This window comes from Anser anser (assembly GCF_964211835.1).
Source record: "Anser anser genome assembly, chromosome: 11".
In the NCBI taxonomy this organism is placed as follows: domain Eukaryota; kingdom Metazoa; phylum Chordata; class Aves; order Anseriformes; family Anatidae; genus Anser; species Anser anser.
In genome coordinates this window covers 23,273,264-23,287,353 of record NC_139732.1, presented here as the reverse complement: position 1 = coordinate 23,287,353, position 14,090 = coordinate 23,273,264, and the positions used below count along the sequence as shown (strand labels likewise).

The window sequence follows — 14,090 nt, the reverse complement described above, 5'->3', positions numbered from 1 at the left end:
TTACTCTTCTAATTACCCTGTGGTGTTTTCACTTTTCCTGTGCTGCCAACTGAAAGGCAGCCAGCTTTGCACGGACTCGTGAGGGAACGGAGGTGCCAGGGTGAAAGCGCTGATGGCCGTGTGCCGGCGCGGCAGACATAACCCGCAACGCCCCCGTAAGGGTCGGCTCTGCAGAGACAGGAAATCAGCGGCACGGGACTGGAGGTGCGGGTGGCTTTGTGGCCACGTTCCTTTGGAGCCAGTGCTGGGTAGGAGTCTGCTTGGAAACACCTGGCTTCCCCTCTGCCCTTCAGCAGCTGCTGGCACGAGCTTCCCCCGCCACCTGTCAGTGGCTGCGCGTTTCCCTGCCCCGCTGCTCCTGCAGCTCCTTCACGTGTGCTGGAGCAGCCCCAGGCGGACAGGACCGCCCTGAGCTTGCAGGGCTCCTTCCAGGCTTGGTGAGAAGAAACGAGCGCTGGGGCAGGAATCGCCAGTGTGAGGAAGAGCCTGCAGTGCGCCCGGGTGGAAGAAGAGGAGACGGGCACAGAGTGCGTTCTCCATGTTCTCTCCCATCCCCTGCTCCGGGCTCTTGCCCCGGCTGCCCCGGGCAAACCCCCGGTGTGCCAGAGGAGAGCAGCGGGGCAGCAACGCGCCCTGCTCAGCCGGCCTGCGAAGGGCTGCGCGTGCTTCTTGGCGTGAAACGTTTGTGCTGAGGCATCTCGCTCACGAGGACTGCGGTTCCTCTGCAGGAGGGGCGAGGCCGGCTGGGAGCAGGAGGACCGGCGCTGTGCTCCAGGAGCTGCTGCTGGTGACCGCGGCGCTTCCTCGCAGCACCCTCAGCAGAAGGGTTCAGCTGGGTGAGCTCCAGCGTGGGAACAGCAGCCCGACCCCGCCGTGCACGGAGAGCACCTCGAGGAGCGGAGCCTGCTCCGCGCTCCTGCTGCCGCCAGCCCCAGCGCTGCCAGGTGACAGCGGGGAGCGAGCGGCGGCGCAGGCGCCGTTAATGATTACCCCCCCCCAGGCTCCCTGCTCCTGCCCCGGCTGCAGGCTGGACGCAGCATGCTGCTGCTGGCTCTCCTGCTCCTGGGGCTGCCGGGCCCCGCGGGGTGCCCCATGACCGAGCCCCTGAGCGGGTCCAGCGACGAGCCCCCGTTCCGCGGCGCGGATCGCTACGACTTCGCCGTCATCGTCACCGCCGGCGCCACCGAGTGCTTCTGGCAGTTCGCACACCAGAGCGGCAACTTCTTCTTCAGCTACGAGGTGAGCGCTGCGGGATGGGTTCGGCGAGGCTGTAAGCGCGGCGCCTCTGCTAATGGGGTTGGGACCGGGGCGCTGGGTCAGTCCCACAGCGGCTCTATGGCCAGCGGCAGCTGGCGGGTCCTGCAGCGGGCACGTCTCCCCCTGCCTGGTCCAGGCAGGTGCAGGGAAGGAAGGGGCCCTTACCTTGCAGGATGGCGGCCACGTGCTGGCTGAGCTCCAGACGTGCTGTCCTCGGGGCGGAGGTGGTTTGCCCCGCGTGGGGAAGGGCCTTGGTTGCGCTGGGGAATGGCTGCGGTGACTCGGATGGCTGCTCTTGCGGACTGAGACTTTTTTTTTGAGGCAGCTTTGTTTTCATTATCAATCCTTTTTTCTTCCTCAAGTACCTGCTCTAAAACCCTAAGTAGGTGCGGAGCAAGCAGATGCTGAGTGCTCCAGCTGTGGAGCTCAGGGAGCTCAGGTTTACGAGCAGCTGGCTCTTTGGGAGCGCGGCCCTTCACTGAGCTGCTGGAGGCCGTTGCAGGAGACCTCGGCTTTCCTCGGAGCACCTGAAGGGGCGTTGAAGGTCCCCACACAGCCATATCTGCTTCTCCCTGTGCTTGGTCTCCTTCCCACGAGGGAAACTCCAGCCCCTTTATCTCCTGTTTACACTGCCCTGGCTGAAGGGGAGCGGGGCAGAGCCACCACCCTGCGCCAGGCAGCGGCCGTGCGGTGCTCGCACGTGGGGACGTAGCACGAGCCCAGCTCTGTCCCCAAACGAGTGCTCGCCCAGCCCCGAGCACCGACAGCAGCGGCTGTGGGCAGCAGGGAGCTGCGCCGGGAGCTGCTCTGCGGGGCTGATGGTGTGCGTGGAGCCTTGCTGGCCCTCCGGGGACCAACAGCAACCCTAGGTCTGCGTGAGCACCAGGAGCGGGGACAAGGAACCTCAGCTCAGGGTTAAATTTCTCAGTGCCGTATCTTTGGCTTTTGTTTTTCTCCTCTTTACTTGCAGCTGGCAGCTCACACAAGCATTTTTGTTCCTGGCCTTGGGGCACAGCCGGCACCCTTGGCTCCCCAGCGATGGCCAAACTCCCCCCCCCAGGCACCCTGCTGGGCTCCTGCCCCGCTCACTCCACTCTCCGCTTCCCTGGGTGCGGAGCTGGGCACACAAACACCCTTAGGCAGCGCCCTGCGGGGTGGGGACGGGACCCCCACGGGGCAGGGCACTGTTTGCTATCCCCTGCCTGCAGGTCCAGCGGGCGACGGGCTTCGCCAACAGCAGGATCATCCTGGCCACAGCCAGCGACCCCAACGGCTTCCAGATCGGCGCTTCCCAGGACGTGCGAGGACAGATCAGCTTCCCTACCAGGGAGACAGGTCCCTGCTGCCCTGGTCCCTGCTGCCCTGGTCCCCACCACAGCTGGGAGGCTGCTGCCTGCGGTCTGGGGGCTGTGAGCTCCCCGGGCACCCTCCCTGCAGCGTTGGCTTGAAGCAGCTGCAGCTCTGCCACCCAGGGAATGAAACTCCCCGCTTCTCTCTGCAGGTTTCTACCAGCTGTGCCTGGACAACCAGCATAACCACTTCGGCTTCATGCAGGTGTACCTCAACTTTGGTGTCTACTACGATGGCTTCAGCGTGGAGAGGGAGCAGCCAGCAGAGAGGAGGCAGCTGAATGACACCTTGGAGGCCATCGAGGTAGGTGCCGCTTCCACCACAGAGCGCTTTGAAACAGCACGTGTCAGGCAGACCCCAAATGGGCTGGAAATAAAGCAAGCAGCGGGGCTGCCCGTCCCATCCTGGGAAGGGAGGATCCCAGCGGTGTTCGGCTTTGGCCGCCGGGATCCAGGTTGGGTAGCAGCGTGGGCCCTGCGCTGGTGTGCCAAGTGTGCTGCTCGTGGGCTGGCTTCCAGCAGTCCTGCGGGGCTGGGCAAGTCCTTCCCGAGGGACCCAAGAAGGGCGTTTGTCACTGCCTGACGTGTTGCAGCTTAACTCGGTGCTGAGCCCCCCGCTGCAGCGCCTCCTTTCCTCTCCCGCGGCGTTGTGTCTGCAGGTCAGCATTCGCAAGCTGCAGCTCCACATCTTCCACATGTGGCGGTTCTACAACTTTGCCCGGATGAGGAAAGGGGCCGACTCCTTCCTGCTCGAGTCCAACTACCACTACGTCAACTGCTGGTCGATGGCGCAGAGCTGTGTCATCGTCCTCTCGGGGGCCCTGCAGCTTTACTTCTTGAAGCGTCTCTTCAACGTGCAGGGCTCCAGCAAGCCGAGGTGCTGACAGCCCCCCGCCGGGAGCGGCGCTCAGCCTGCCTCTGCCCACAGCACCGGGACCGAGCTGCATCAGCCCCTCCTGCTGTGTGCAGAGAGGGGGGAGAGCCTGGATCCTGCGCTGGGAGCTGGCATGGCTGGAAGCAGAGCTCACCCCGCCTCTAGCTCCAGCCCTGCCTTAACTGAAGTTACCTCCTAACCAAAATAAACAGAACACCCCTTTGTATCTGTGCAGCAGTTTGTTCTGTGTCTACCCGCTTTTAGGCAGTGTCTCAACCTGCCTTTTTTGGTTACAAACCCAATAAAAAAAGGCTTCTAACACGCTTGCTTTGTTGAGGGAGGGGGTAGCGCTGGCTGCCCTCCCTCTGGACCAGCCTTTGGGGCGAGCCCTGCCCTGCAGGCAGCTGCCTGCCCTCTTCCTCCCTCCCGTAACAGAGCCGTCAGCCTGCGACAGCTCAACCCGCAGCAGGGAGGGCCCTGCTCTGGCTTCACCTGCTTAGCCTCACGAGGCGCTGTGCTGCTTGGGGTTCACCCCCCGTGTACCACTGGGGATGCCTCAACCCCAGGCAGGCATCAAGGCTGAGAAGTGACACGAGACAACAGCGCTTTGGGGGAAGGATCAGGCTTTATGCAACCGCAGCACCAGCTCTGGTGCCTCCTCCCGTGCGTGGGGACAGCCCCCTGCCCGGGGTGAGCTCCTGGCAGCTCTGCGTGCTGCTGCCACGCAGGGGGCAGGACAAGTCCCTTCTGCCCAGAAACGCTCACAGATCCCGAGCGCCCGCGCTCCCCTAGGTCAGCGTGTCCTCGCTCCGCACGTACTCCCCGACGTCGGCCTGGTGGAACACCACGATCGCCATGGGGTCCACCTTCCGGCAGTCCTGGGTGGACTTTGCAGCTACCCCGAACCCCTGGGGAAGAAAAAGAGAGCAAAGGGAGGTTTCTGCACCCCGGCTCCCGTGCCCGGCAGCAGGAGGCGCGGGGCTCACCAGCGGGACGTCGGCCATGGAGTACACCACCACGCCCTGGTACTGCGCCGTGTTCTCCGTGATGCGGCCCAGGCCCGACTTCAGCACGTGGTTGCCGTAGAGGAAGGACTGCTCGGAGCTGGGCTTCACCCACACCTTGTACTGCAAGAGAGGCACCGTGAGTGAGCGGCAGGGGGGCCGAGGGCCCGAGCCGGCCGGGGGAGCGCGCGCCCCACCTTGGCGTAGGGCGCGAGGAAATCCAGCGCCGTGACGTTGAGCCGGAACTTCTGCGTCTTGGTGAACTTGCCGAAGCAGGTGCCCAGCGCCACCAGGCTGTCCCGCGGGATGCTGGCCGCCCCCTTCAGCAGCTTCTCGCTGCGGGGGGACACGGGGGCTGAGGGGGGCGGCGAGGCGGCAGGGACGGGCCCCCGCCGGCCGCGGCCCCCAGCTCACCTCACGTAGTAGACGCGGTCGCGGTGCAGGCGGAAGCAGTAGGTGCCGTCGGGGCGCTCCACCAGCAGCTGGATGTTCTCGCCGATGCTGCGGGACGGGCGGCGTCCGACCCCATGTGCCAACGGCCCGGCCCCAGCCCCCGTGTCCCCCCCAGGTCCCCCCTGCCCCGAGCCCTCGCCCCCATCCTGGTGCCCTCCCCTGGTCCCGGTGCCCCGGCCCGGTGCCTCCCAGTTCCCCCCCCCAAAGCCTCCTGCCTGGTGCCTCCCGGTACTTCCCCCCCCAGTAACCCTGTCCCGGTGCCCCCCTCCCCTCCACCGGTAACCTTCGTACCGGTGGCCCCCCTCCCCCGGTGCCCCTCCCCATCCCAGTGCCGTCCCGGTAGCCCCTGTTCTGGTTCCCCCCGGTGCTCCCCCTCCATCCCGGTACCCCCCCCTCCCGGTACCCCTCTGTCCCTGTGCCCCCCGGTGCCCCGTCCCAGTGTCCCTCCCCATCCCGGTGTCTCACCCCCCTCCGGTAACCCCTCCCCTGGTGCCCCCCCCCCGTGCCGTTCTGGTAAACCCCTCCCGGTGCCTCCTGTCCCGGTTCCCCCCGGTACCCCCCCGCTCCCGGTGCCCCCCCCAAGTCCCAGTACCCCCCCGGTTCCGGTACCCCCCCAATCCCGGCACCCCCCCAATCCCGGTACCCCCCCCAATCCCGGCACCCCCCCAATCCCGGTACCCCCACCCAATCCCGGTACCCCCCGGTCCCGGTGCCCTCCCGGGTCCCAGGGCCCCCCCGGTCTCGGTGCTCCCCCCAGTCCCGGCACCCCCCCGGTCCCGGTGCCGCTCACTATCTCCCGAGCTTCTCGAACACCGCCCGCGTCTCCGCCTCGGTGAGCGGCCGCATCTCCCCTCGCCGCGCACGCGGGGGCCCGGCCGGAAGCGGAACCGGAGGGGCCAGACCCGGAACCGGCGGGGCCGGAACCCGCGGCGGCGGCGGCGGCCGGGGCGGCGATGGCGGCGGAGGAGGCGCGGCTGCTGGCCTGGCTGCGCGGCCCGGCGGCGGGGCCCGGCGGCGCCCAGCTCTCCGCCTACGTGGCCGAGCTGGCGGCGCTGGGGCTGGCGGAGCTGGGCCGGGAGCCGGCGCGGCTGGCGGCGGAGCGGGCGCGGGTCGGGGCGGAGACGCGGCGCTTGGCCTTCGAGCACTACCGGGCCTTCATCCGCTCCGCGGAGTGCACCGGGCGCGCCGGCCGAGGCTTCGGCGGCATCGAGAGCCGCCTCGGCAGCCTGCTGGACCGCCTGCCCGCCCTGCAGGACGCCTGCCGGTGCGGGCACCGGGGGACCGGGGCGGGGGGGGGAGCGCCGGGAGCCGGTGTCAGCGCTGGGGACGGGGAGAGGAGGCCGGGGGGGTCCCGAGCGGGGCACGGGACCCCCGCGCTGATCCCGTCCCGTCCCCGCAGGAACTTCGTGCGCGACGCCGAGGCCATCGCCTGCAGCCGGCGGATGAACAGCCTGACGCTGAACCGGCACACGGAGATCCTGGAGATCCTGGAGATCCCGCAGCTCATGGACACCTGCGTCCGCAACCGCTACTACGAGGAGGCGCTGGAGCTGGCCGCCTACGTGCGGCGGCTGGAGAAGAAGCACAGCAGCATCCCCGTGATCCAGGTGCGCCCGCCCTGCACCCGCCGCGCTGCCGTCACCCGGTCCCCGTGGCTGAGTTCTCTCTTAGCCTGCTCCAAGGAACCTGCTTTGGCGGCGGGGTTGGACCCGATGGTCTTTCGAGGTCCCTTCCAACCCCTACAATTCTGTGGTTCTCTCCCTCCCCAGGGCATCGTGGCCGAGGTGCGCCAGTCCACCCAGCTGATGCTGAACGAGCTCATCCAGCAGCTCCGCACCAACATCCCGCTGCCCACCTGCCTGCGGGTCATCGGCTACCTGCGGCGCATGGATGTCTTCACGGAGGCTGAGCTGCGCATCAAGTTCCTGCAGGCGCGGGACGCCTGGCTGCGCTCCATCCAGGCCTCCATCCCCGAGGACGACCCCTACTTTCACCTCACCAAGACGGTCGAGGCCTGCCGCGTCCACCTCTTTGACATCGTCACTCAGTACCGTGCCATCTTCTCCGACGAGGAGCCGCTCCTGGCCCCCGACCAGCCCACCCTCAACGAGGGGGCCATCTTCCACGGCTGGGTGCTGCAGAAGGTCTCCGAGTTCCTGCAGGTGCTGGAGCGCGACCTGCAGCGAGGGGTGGGCGGCCGCCTGGACTCGCTGCTGGGGCAGTGCATGTACTTCGGCCTCTCCTTCAGCAGGGTGGGGGCTGATTTCCGCGGGCAGCTGGCCCCCATCTTCCAGCGCGTCGCCGCCGCCACCTTCGGCAAGGCAGTGGAGGAGGCGGTGGAGAAGTTCCAGGAGGAGATGAATTCCTACACGCTCATCTCCGCCCCGGCCGTGCTGGGCAGCGCGGCGGCCGTGCCGGTGCCCACGGCCCAGCCGGGGACGCTGCAGCCGCCCATGGTGCTGCTGGACTTCCCGCCCCTCGCCTGCTTCCTCAACAGCCTCCTGGTCGCCTTCAACGACCTGCGGCTCTGCTGCCCCATCGCCCTGGCCCAGGACGTGGCCGCCTGCCTGCAGGACGCCCTCAGCAAGGTGAGGTGCTGGGGCTCGGAGCTGGGCCCAGCTCCTGCTTTGTCTTGGCAGAGCAGCAGAAAACGAGGACGGTCTCTTCGTGCCCGAAATACTGCCTTTGTCTAAGCGGTTGGGTCACCGTGGAAGAGAAGCGGCTGTTTCCCTGTGGGGGGGTTCTCCGGGCCCTTGCAGATTAACAGGCTTAATGGCTCTGTCTTCCTCCTTCAGGTGACCAAAATAATCCTGGCTTTCCACCGGGCAGAGGAGGCAGCGTTCAGCGGCCGTGAGCAGGAGCTCTTTGTCCAGTTCTGCACGGCGTTCCTGGAAGATCTGCTCCCCTACCTGAACCGCTGCCTCCAGGTGCTCTTCCCTCCGGCCCAGATCGCGCAGGCGCTGGGTAAGGCCCTGCTGTGGGAGGTGTCGTGGCGGGGACACGGTGGCACCGTGCCGCAGGACCGTGCCCAGCCCTCTCTCTGTGTCCCGCAGGTGTTCCCCCAGCCCAGCTGCAGCGCTTCGGCCGCCTGGGCTGCGTCGACGCGGCCGCCATCGGGGAGCTGCTGGCCGCCGTCCTGCCAGCGCGGGAGGCAGAGCCGCTGCTGGGCGAGGAGGAGCCGGTGCCGCAGAGCGCTGTGCCTGCTCCAGCTCCGTGCCCACCGCAGCAGCGGGAGGAGGGCGCCGTGGTGGGGGAGCCCCCGGCAGCACAGGGCCAGGAGGACCCCACGGACCCCGCGGTGGGGGCTCTGCTGCCGGACGCACCGCCAGCCGTGAGCTAGCGGGGAAGGGACTGCGCTGCACGGTGACACGGCGACACGGCTGTCCCTGCGTGTGGCTGCCCCGGGGACAGCTGAAAAGGGACAGCCGGGGGGGGGGGACAGCCCCGCTTGCTCCACGGGGACGCGTTGTGGGGCCCGTGCCCGCCGTCCCGGTGTGTCCCCGCGCCGTGCCCGCAGCAATAAACCCGTGCCACCGCCGTGCCTGGGGCTGCTCCTGGTGCTCCGTGGGGCCGCGTCCTCCCTCTCGGTGCCTCCCCACGGTGCTCCCGGTGCCGCCCCCGCCCCGCCCCCCGCGTCACGTCCGTCCGTAAGATGGCGGTGGCGGTGCGGCGGCTGCGCCCGGTGGCGGCCCCGGTGGGCTCCCGGTGCCGCGGGGACGCTTCGTGGGGGGCCCGGGAGCGCTCGTACTGGCGGGCCCTGCGGCGGCGGGTGCTGGGCCCCCCCGTGCCGCCCTTCTCGGAGCCGTGCCAGGTGGGCACACCGGTGCTGCGCGCCCCCGCCGCCACCGTGCCCGCGGAGCAGCTGGGCAGCCCCGAGCTGCGGGCGCTGGCGGCGGCGTTGGCGGCGGGGCTGCGGCGGGGCCCGTGCGTGGGGCTGAGCGCCCCGCAGCTCGGCGTGCCCCTGCGGGTCTTCGCCGCCGAGCTGTCGCCCGCCCGCTGCAGCCGCTACCCCGCGGCGCTGCGCAGCGCCCAGCGCATCGAGCCCTTCCCGCTGCGCGTCCTCGTCAACCCCGCGCTCCGCGTGCTCGACGCCCGCCTCGTCACCGCGCCCGAGGGCTGCGCCAGCCTCCGCGGCTTCTCCGCCTGCGTGCCGCGGCACTGGGCCGTGCACGTCTCCGGTACGGCTCCCCCGGTACCCCACCGATCCCCCCCCCCGAACCCCTTCCCGGTCCGATACCGGTCCGACCCCCACTCTCCCGCCGCAGGCGTGGATGAGAGCGGGCAGCCGGTGAGCTGGGAGGCGTCGGGCTGGGCCGCCCGCGTCATCCAGCACGAGCTGGACCACCTGGACGGCGTGCTCTTCATCGACCGCATGGACAGCCGCACCTTCGCCAACACCGCCTGGAGCCAGCTCCTCGACTGACGCTGCACGGCAGCGGCACCGGGCACCCCCGGCACGGCTTCATCGCGGCAATACAGAGCGCGGTGCGGCCCCCTGCCTCGTGTCCTGTCTGCAAACTGGGGTGTGCTGGGCCTCGTCCCCACCCCAGCAGCACCCAGGCCATGGGAGGGAAGGGGCTGGGGCGCAGGCTGCTGGCTGGGGGGATGCAGGGGAAGTGGGGGGGCGGGGGGTTGGTCTTGCGGCTGGGCACCGTCTGAAGCTTTTGGATTGTTTTTATTTTCATATAAACAAGACAGAACCCGAAGCAGCATTAATTTAAAAAATAAAAAAGAGCAGGAAGAAGAGAGGGGAGCGGTAGGAGGGGCGCCCGGCTGCACTGGGCCCCCCCCCCACCCAGTAGTGTCAGCCCCCCGCCCCGGGCAGCGCTCCCCTGCCCCGCCGGGTGCTGAAGTGAGCGGGGTTGAGCTGTGAGCTGCGGGTGAGCCTGTTTGGCACGGCCGGCTGCCAGGGCGCGGGGAAGGGGGGGGGGGTGCGGGTGCCCCAGCCCCACCGCCCGCTGCCGCGGCCCTTATCCCTCCTGCCCAAAGTCCTCTGTGAATTTCTTCACCTTCAGGAGGTCCTCGGCGTTCACTGTGGGGCGGGTGGTGGCCAGGGAGCGCAGCATGTCCGACTGCAACACAGGGAGGCGGGCGGCCGCTCAGAGCGGGCGGCAGTGTGCTGAGGCTGTGCCCCCGTCCCCACCGGGCACCAGGGTGCCGCCGCAGGGCAGGCGGGGGGGGACCTGGGGCTGCCTGCTTCAGCGCGTGAGGTGCTGAGCCTGCTGAAGCCACCACGCGCCTCCGCCAGTCCCCGAGGCAGGCGGTGGCTCGGGAGGAGGAACCGGTAGGGCCGGGGCTGCAGCATTGCTGTGCCGGGGCCAGGCCTCGCCGCGGCCGAGCGCCGGGGCCGGGTCGGAGCCCCACTCACCATGCAGACGATGGGCTCCATCAGCTTGTCGCTGGGCACCTCCATCCAGGTCATCTCGATGGCCCCCGGGTCCCCGGGCGAGCACGGCGTCAGGAGGTCGTCCACGATGAGGCTGGGGTTGGTGCGGGAGGGACCGCGGACCTGGCACAGAGGCAGGCGGTGCTGGGGGGGGGGGGGGGGGGGGCCAGCACCCACCCCCCCTGCAGCGGGCAGCCCCCGGCCCCCCACTCACCTTCTTGAAGTGCATGGCCGACTGCACCTTGCGGACGGGCTGCATCAGGGCGTCCCGCACGATGATGCTGATGTCGGCCCCCGAGTAGCCCTCGGTCTTGCGGGCCAGCTCGTGAATGTTGGCGTCCGTCAGCGAGTGCGGCGTGTTGCCCAGGTGCAGCTTGAACATCTGGGCGCGCGCCGCCTCCTCGGGCAGCGGGATGTAAATGCGCTTCTCGAACCTGAGCGCGGCACGGGGGGGGGGGTCAGGGGATGCGCCCCCCCACTGCTGCCAGACCTTGCAGCCCCGCGGGGCACAGCGTGGTGCCGCGTTTTGGGGCGCCGCGGAGGAATTGCGTGCTGCTCACCTCCTCCTGATGGCCGAGTCCAGCACCCAGGGGATGTTGGTGGCGCCGAGCACCAGGATCCCATCGCTGCTGTTGCCCACACCTGCCCCGGGAAAGAGAGGGTGGACGCTTGAGAGGGATCCCTGAAGGGTTGGCTCCACCAGCCCCCACCCTGCCCCGTATCCCCCCCTCACCCCATAGTGCACCCGCCGGGGGAGCCCCACGCACCCTGCATCTGCACCAGGAACTCCGTCTTGATGCGCCGGGCCGCCTCGCTCTCGTTCTCGTTGCGGGAGCCGCACAGCGAGTCCACCTCGTCGATGAAGATGATGGAGGGCTTGTGCTGCCTCGCCAGCTCAAAGAGGTTCTTCACCAGCCTGGGCACAGAGGCAGGGGCTGGGTCCCCACGCCCCGAGCGCTGGGCGAGGGACCCCGGCCCCACGCTGCCCACCCGCTGCCCAGGGGTGCGAGCCCCACGCACCGCCGCTTCCTCCTGCCCCTGCCCGCCCTGGCAGCAGCCCCTCGGGCAGCCCGCAGCCCCCTGACAGCTTACTTCTCGCTCTCTCCCAGCCACTTCGACATCAGGTCTGAGGACGACACGGAGAAGAAGGTGGAGTTGTTGGCTTCGGTGGCCACGGCCTTGGCCAGGTAGGACTTGCCAGTGCCAGGGGGCCCGAAGAGCAGAATCCCTCGCCAGGGCGTGCGCTTCCCTGCGACAGAGCCCAGCGTCAAAGCGTCTGTGCAGGGACCTTGGGGCCCGCAGGGACATACATCCCCGCTGCTCTGGGTCACCTCCCTGCACGCACACGCCCCAGCTGCTGCCCCTTGCCGTGGGGCCCGAGGCCCTTCTCCACGGGCGAGCGGCAGCCGCGGCGCTGCCGGTGACCCTCACCGGTAAACAGGTGTGGGAACTTGATGGGCAGGATCACGGCTTCCTTCAGGGCCTCCTTGGCTCCCTCCAGGCCAGCCACGTCACTCCACCGCACGTTGGGCTTCTCCATCATGATGGCACCTGCGAGGCGGCGGTGAGAGCCCCCCCGGCCCCCCCACAACCCCCCCACAACCCCACGCAGCCAGGCCCGCCCGACCCCCCCAGGCACCGAGCCCCGCCACCACAGCCACCCCCTGCGACGGCTTCGGGCGCTGCGCACGACGGCGCCCGCTGCGGCCAGCCGGCCCCCTACCCATCAGCTGCTCCTGCAGCTTCTTCTTCTCCGGGTTCTCGCCCTCGCTGTCGCTGTCGCTCCTGGGGAAGAGAGGGAGGAGGTGAGGGGAGGCCGTGCCGCGAGGAGGGCAGGTGCTGAGGCCGGGCCGGGCCCCGGGCACCCCCACGCACCCCTTGTTGTCGTTCTGGGCCTCCTTGACGGGCTTCCTGCCCTGCCTCTCCTTGCTGCGCAGGTAGTCCTTCAGCTTCTCGGCGCGGTCCAGGTACTGCACGCACTTGGCGCGGATGCTCTCCTTGGCCTTGTCGCTCTGCGCCTCATCTGCGGGGACCCGGAGCCGTCACCCGCTGCCCCGCCGGGGCCGGGCCGTGCCGGGGGGGCCGTGCAGCGGCGGGGCTCACATTTGATGGCGTGCAGGAAGTACTCCACGGCGTGCTGGTACAGCCGCAGCGCCTCCTCGTAGTTCTTGGCCTTGTCCTCCTCCGTCGCCTTGGTCACCAGGTCGATGGCTTTCTGCCGGGGGGGGGGGGGCGGGCGGGCCGCCGTCAGCCGGGGCCTGCGGGGGGGCAGCCGGCGGGGCGCGGCCGCCCGCAGCGGGGCCGGGGCCGGGGCCGGGGCCGGGGCCGGGGCCGGGGCCGGGGCCGGGGCCGGGCAGGGCCGGGCCTTCCCCTCGGCCGGTCCCGGCGGGGCGGGAGGTACCTGCAGGGTGGACGTGGTCATCGCATCGCACGGTGGCGGCCGCCGTTGGCGCGGCGCGGCCCTGCCCTGCCCTGCCCGGAACGGCGCTGCCCGGCCCGGCGCGGCCCTGCCCGGCCCGCTTCGGCCCGGCCCGGCGCGGCTCTGGGCGGCGGGGCCCTGCCGGGACCGCCCGCGACTGCGGCTCTGGGCGGCGGCGGCGGCGGCAGCGCCCCCTGCTGGCACCCGCCGGGACCGCGGGGCGGGGCCGCGACGGGCACGCCCCTCCGTTAGCCACGCCCCTCCGTTAGCCACGCCCCTCCGTTAGCCCCGCCCCTCCGTTAACCCCGCCCCTCCGTTAGCCCCGCCCCTCCGTTAGCCACGCCCCTCCGTTAGCCACGCCCCCTCCACCAAGCCCCGCCCCCTTTGCTCCGCCCCGCCCCGCGTGCTCGGGTACAGGGCGCGGGCGCGGCGCTGTGCGGGCACCGTGCGGACACGCAGCGTGCGTCCTACACGGCGGGCACACCCCGCAGCGTGCGCAGCTTGCACGCACCTTGCACAGCGTGCGGTGCCTTACAGCGTGCACGGCGCACACAGCGTGCAGCCCTTACACACCCAGTGCCTACCGTGCACACGCAGTGCACACGCCTCACACGGTGTGTAGCCCCTACACAGTGTGCACACACCTTTACACAGTGTGCGTGCCTTACACAGTGTGCACACACCTATACACAGTGTGTAGCCCTTACACAGTGTGCACACACCTATACACAGTGTGTAGCCCTTACACAGCGTGCACACACCTTTACACAGTGTGCGTGCCTTACACAGCGTGCACACACCTTTACACAGTGTGCGTGCCTTGCACACAGTGCACACACCTTACACACTGCAGCCCTTACAGTGTGCACAGCACACACCCAGCGTGCATGCCTTACACAGTGTGCACACACCATATGCAGCGTGCACACCTTGCACACACAGTGCACACACTTTACAGTGTGCATCCCTGACACACGGTGTGCATAGCGCACACACACAGTGCACACCCTGCACACACAGTGCCCACACCTTACACGGTGCACACACCTTACACACACAGTGCACAGCACACACACCCCCAGCACACACACCGCATACACACACGCGCTGTGCACACACCGCCCCATGCACACCTGCAGCCCCCACACCGTGCACACCCTGTGCACCCCCGGCCCACCCCCACCGCCCACCCCCTGTGCACGATGCCCACACCCCCCCCGCACACCCACGGCCCCCACCCCCCAAGCACCGCATGTCCCGAGCTCCCCCCAGCACGCAGTGTGTGTGCGTGCAGCACGCCGGGCGTGCAGACGCGTGCATGGTGTGTGCAACGGCTCCTCGCGCACAG

The 14,090-nt window shown here is 69.4% G+C and overlaps 5 protein-coding genes across 7 annotated transcripts; 3 read left to right on the top strand and 2 right to left on the bottom strand.

Moving 5' to 3' along the window:
* The first annotated feature begins 105 nt into the window (after positions 1-105).
* On the top strand, positions 106-3,941 carry TMED6 (transmembrane p24 trafficking protein 6). Of its 3 annotated transcripts, none has more exons than XM_083851383.1 (5): positions 106-836; positions 1,001-1,239; positions 2,466-2,592; positions 2,759-2,910; positions 3,266-3,941. In XM_083851383.1, exons 1-5 carry the CDS (start codon positions 539-541, stop codon positions 3,488-3,490), a joined length of 1,041 nt encoding a protein of 346 aa, XP_083707509.1. In that variant the 5' UTR covers positions 106-538; the 3' UTR covers positions 3,491-3,941. The 3 variants fall into 3 exon arrangements, with proteins under 3 accessions (XP_083707509.1, XP_083707507.1, XP_083707508.1); XM_083851382.1 differs by having other exon boundaries at positions 110-248; positions 433-836; positions 2,759-3,329; XM_083851381.1 differs by having other exon boundaries at positions 2,759-3,329.
* Positions 3,942-4,086: 145 nt separating this feature from the next.
* NIP7 (nucleolar pre-rRNA processing protein NIP7) lies at positions 4,087-5,863 on the bottom strand. The gene is made up of 5 exons (XM_083851385.1): positions 5,728-5,863; positions 4,899-4,985; positions 4,682-4,820; positions 4,467-4,607; positions 4,087-4,388 (listed from the first exon to the last, which is right to left on the bottom strand). The coding sequence occupies exons 1-5, from the start codon at positions 5,781-5,783 to the stop codon at positions 4,269-4,271; spliced, it is 543 nt and encodes a 180-aa protein (XP_083707511.1). The 5' UTR covers positions 5,784-5,863; the 3' UTR covers positions 4,087-4,268.
* Positions 5,864-5,890: 27 nt separating this feature from the next.
* Positions 5,891-8,478, top strand: COG8 (component of oligomeric golgi complex 8; the record flags this gene model as incomplete). The annotated part of the gene is made up of 5 exons (XM_083851374.1): positions 5,891-6,201; positions 6,337-6,544; positions 6,707-7,525; positions 7,733-7,901; positions 7,991-8,478. The coding sequence occupies 5 exons, from the start codon at positions 5,891-5,893 to the stop codon at positions 8,275-8,277; spliced, it is 1,794 nt and encodes a 597-aa protein (XP_083707500.1). The 3' UTR covers positions 8,278-8,478.
* A 111-nt stretch (positions 8,479-8,589) lies between these two features.
* Positions 8,590-9,428, top strand: PDF (peptide deformylase, mitochondrial; the record flags this gene model as incomplete). Its single annotated transcript, XM_083851384.1, has 2 exons — positions 8,590-9,115; positions 9,203-9,428. The coding sequence occupies 2 exons, from the start codon at positions 8,590-8,592 to the stop codon at positions 9,358-9,360; spliced, it is 684 nt and encodes a 227-aa protein (XP_083707510.1). The 3' UTR covers positions 9,361-9,428.
* Positions 9,429-9,593: 165 nt separating this feature from the next.
* Positions 9,594-12,914, bottom strand: VPS4A (vacuolar protein sorting 4 homolog A). The gene is made up of 11 exons (XM_083851380.1): positions 12,725-12,914; positions 12,427-12,538; positions 12,199-12,346; positions 12,047-12,108; positions 11,755-11,874; positions 11,416-11,572; positions 11,091-11,239; positions 10,884-10,965; positions 10,538-10,757; positions 10,306-10,446; positions 9,594-10,009 (listed from the first exon to the last, which is right to left on the bottom strand). Exons 1-11 carry the CDS (start codon positions 12,743-12,745, stop codon positions 9,908-9,910), a joined length of 1,314 nt encoding a protein of 437 aa, XP_083707506.1. The 5' UTR covers positions 12,746-12,914; the 3' UTR covers positions 9,594-9,907.
* Between the last annotated feature and the right edge of the window lie 1,176 nt (positions 12,915-14,090).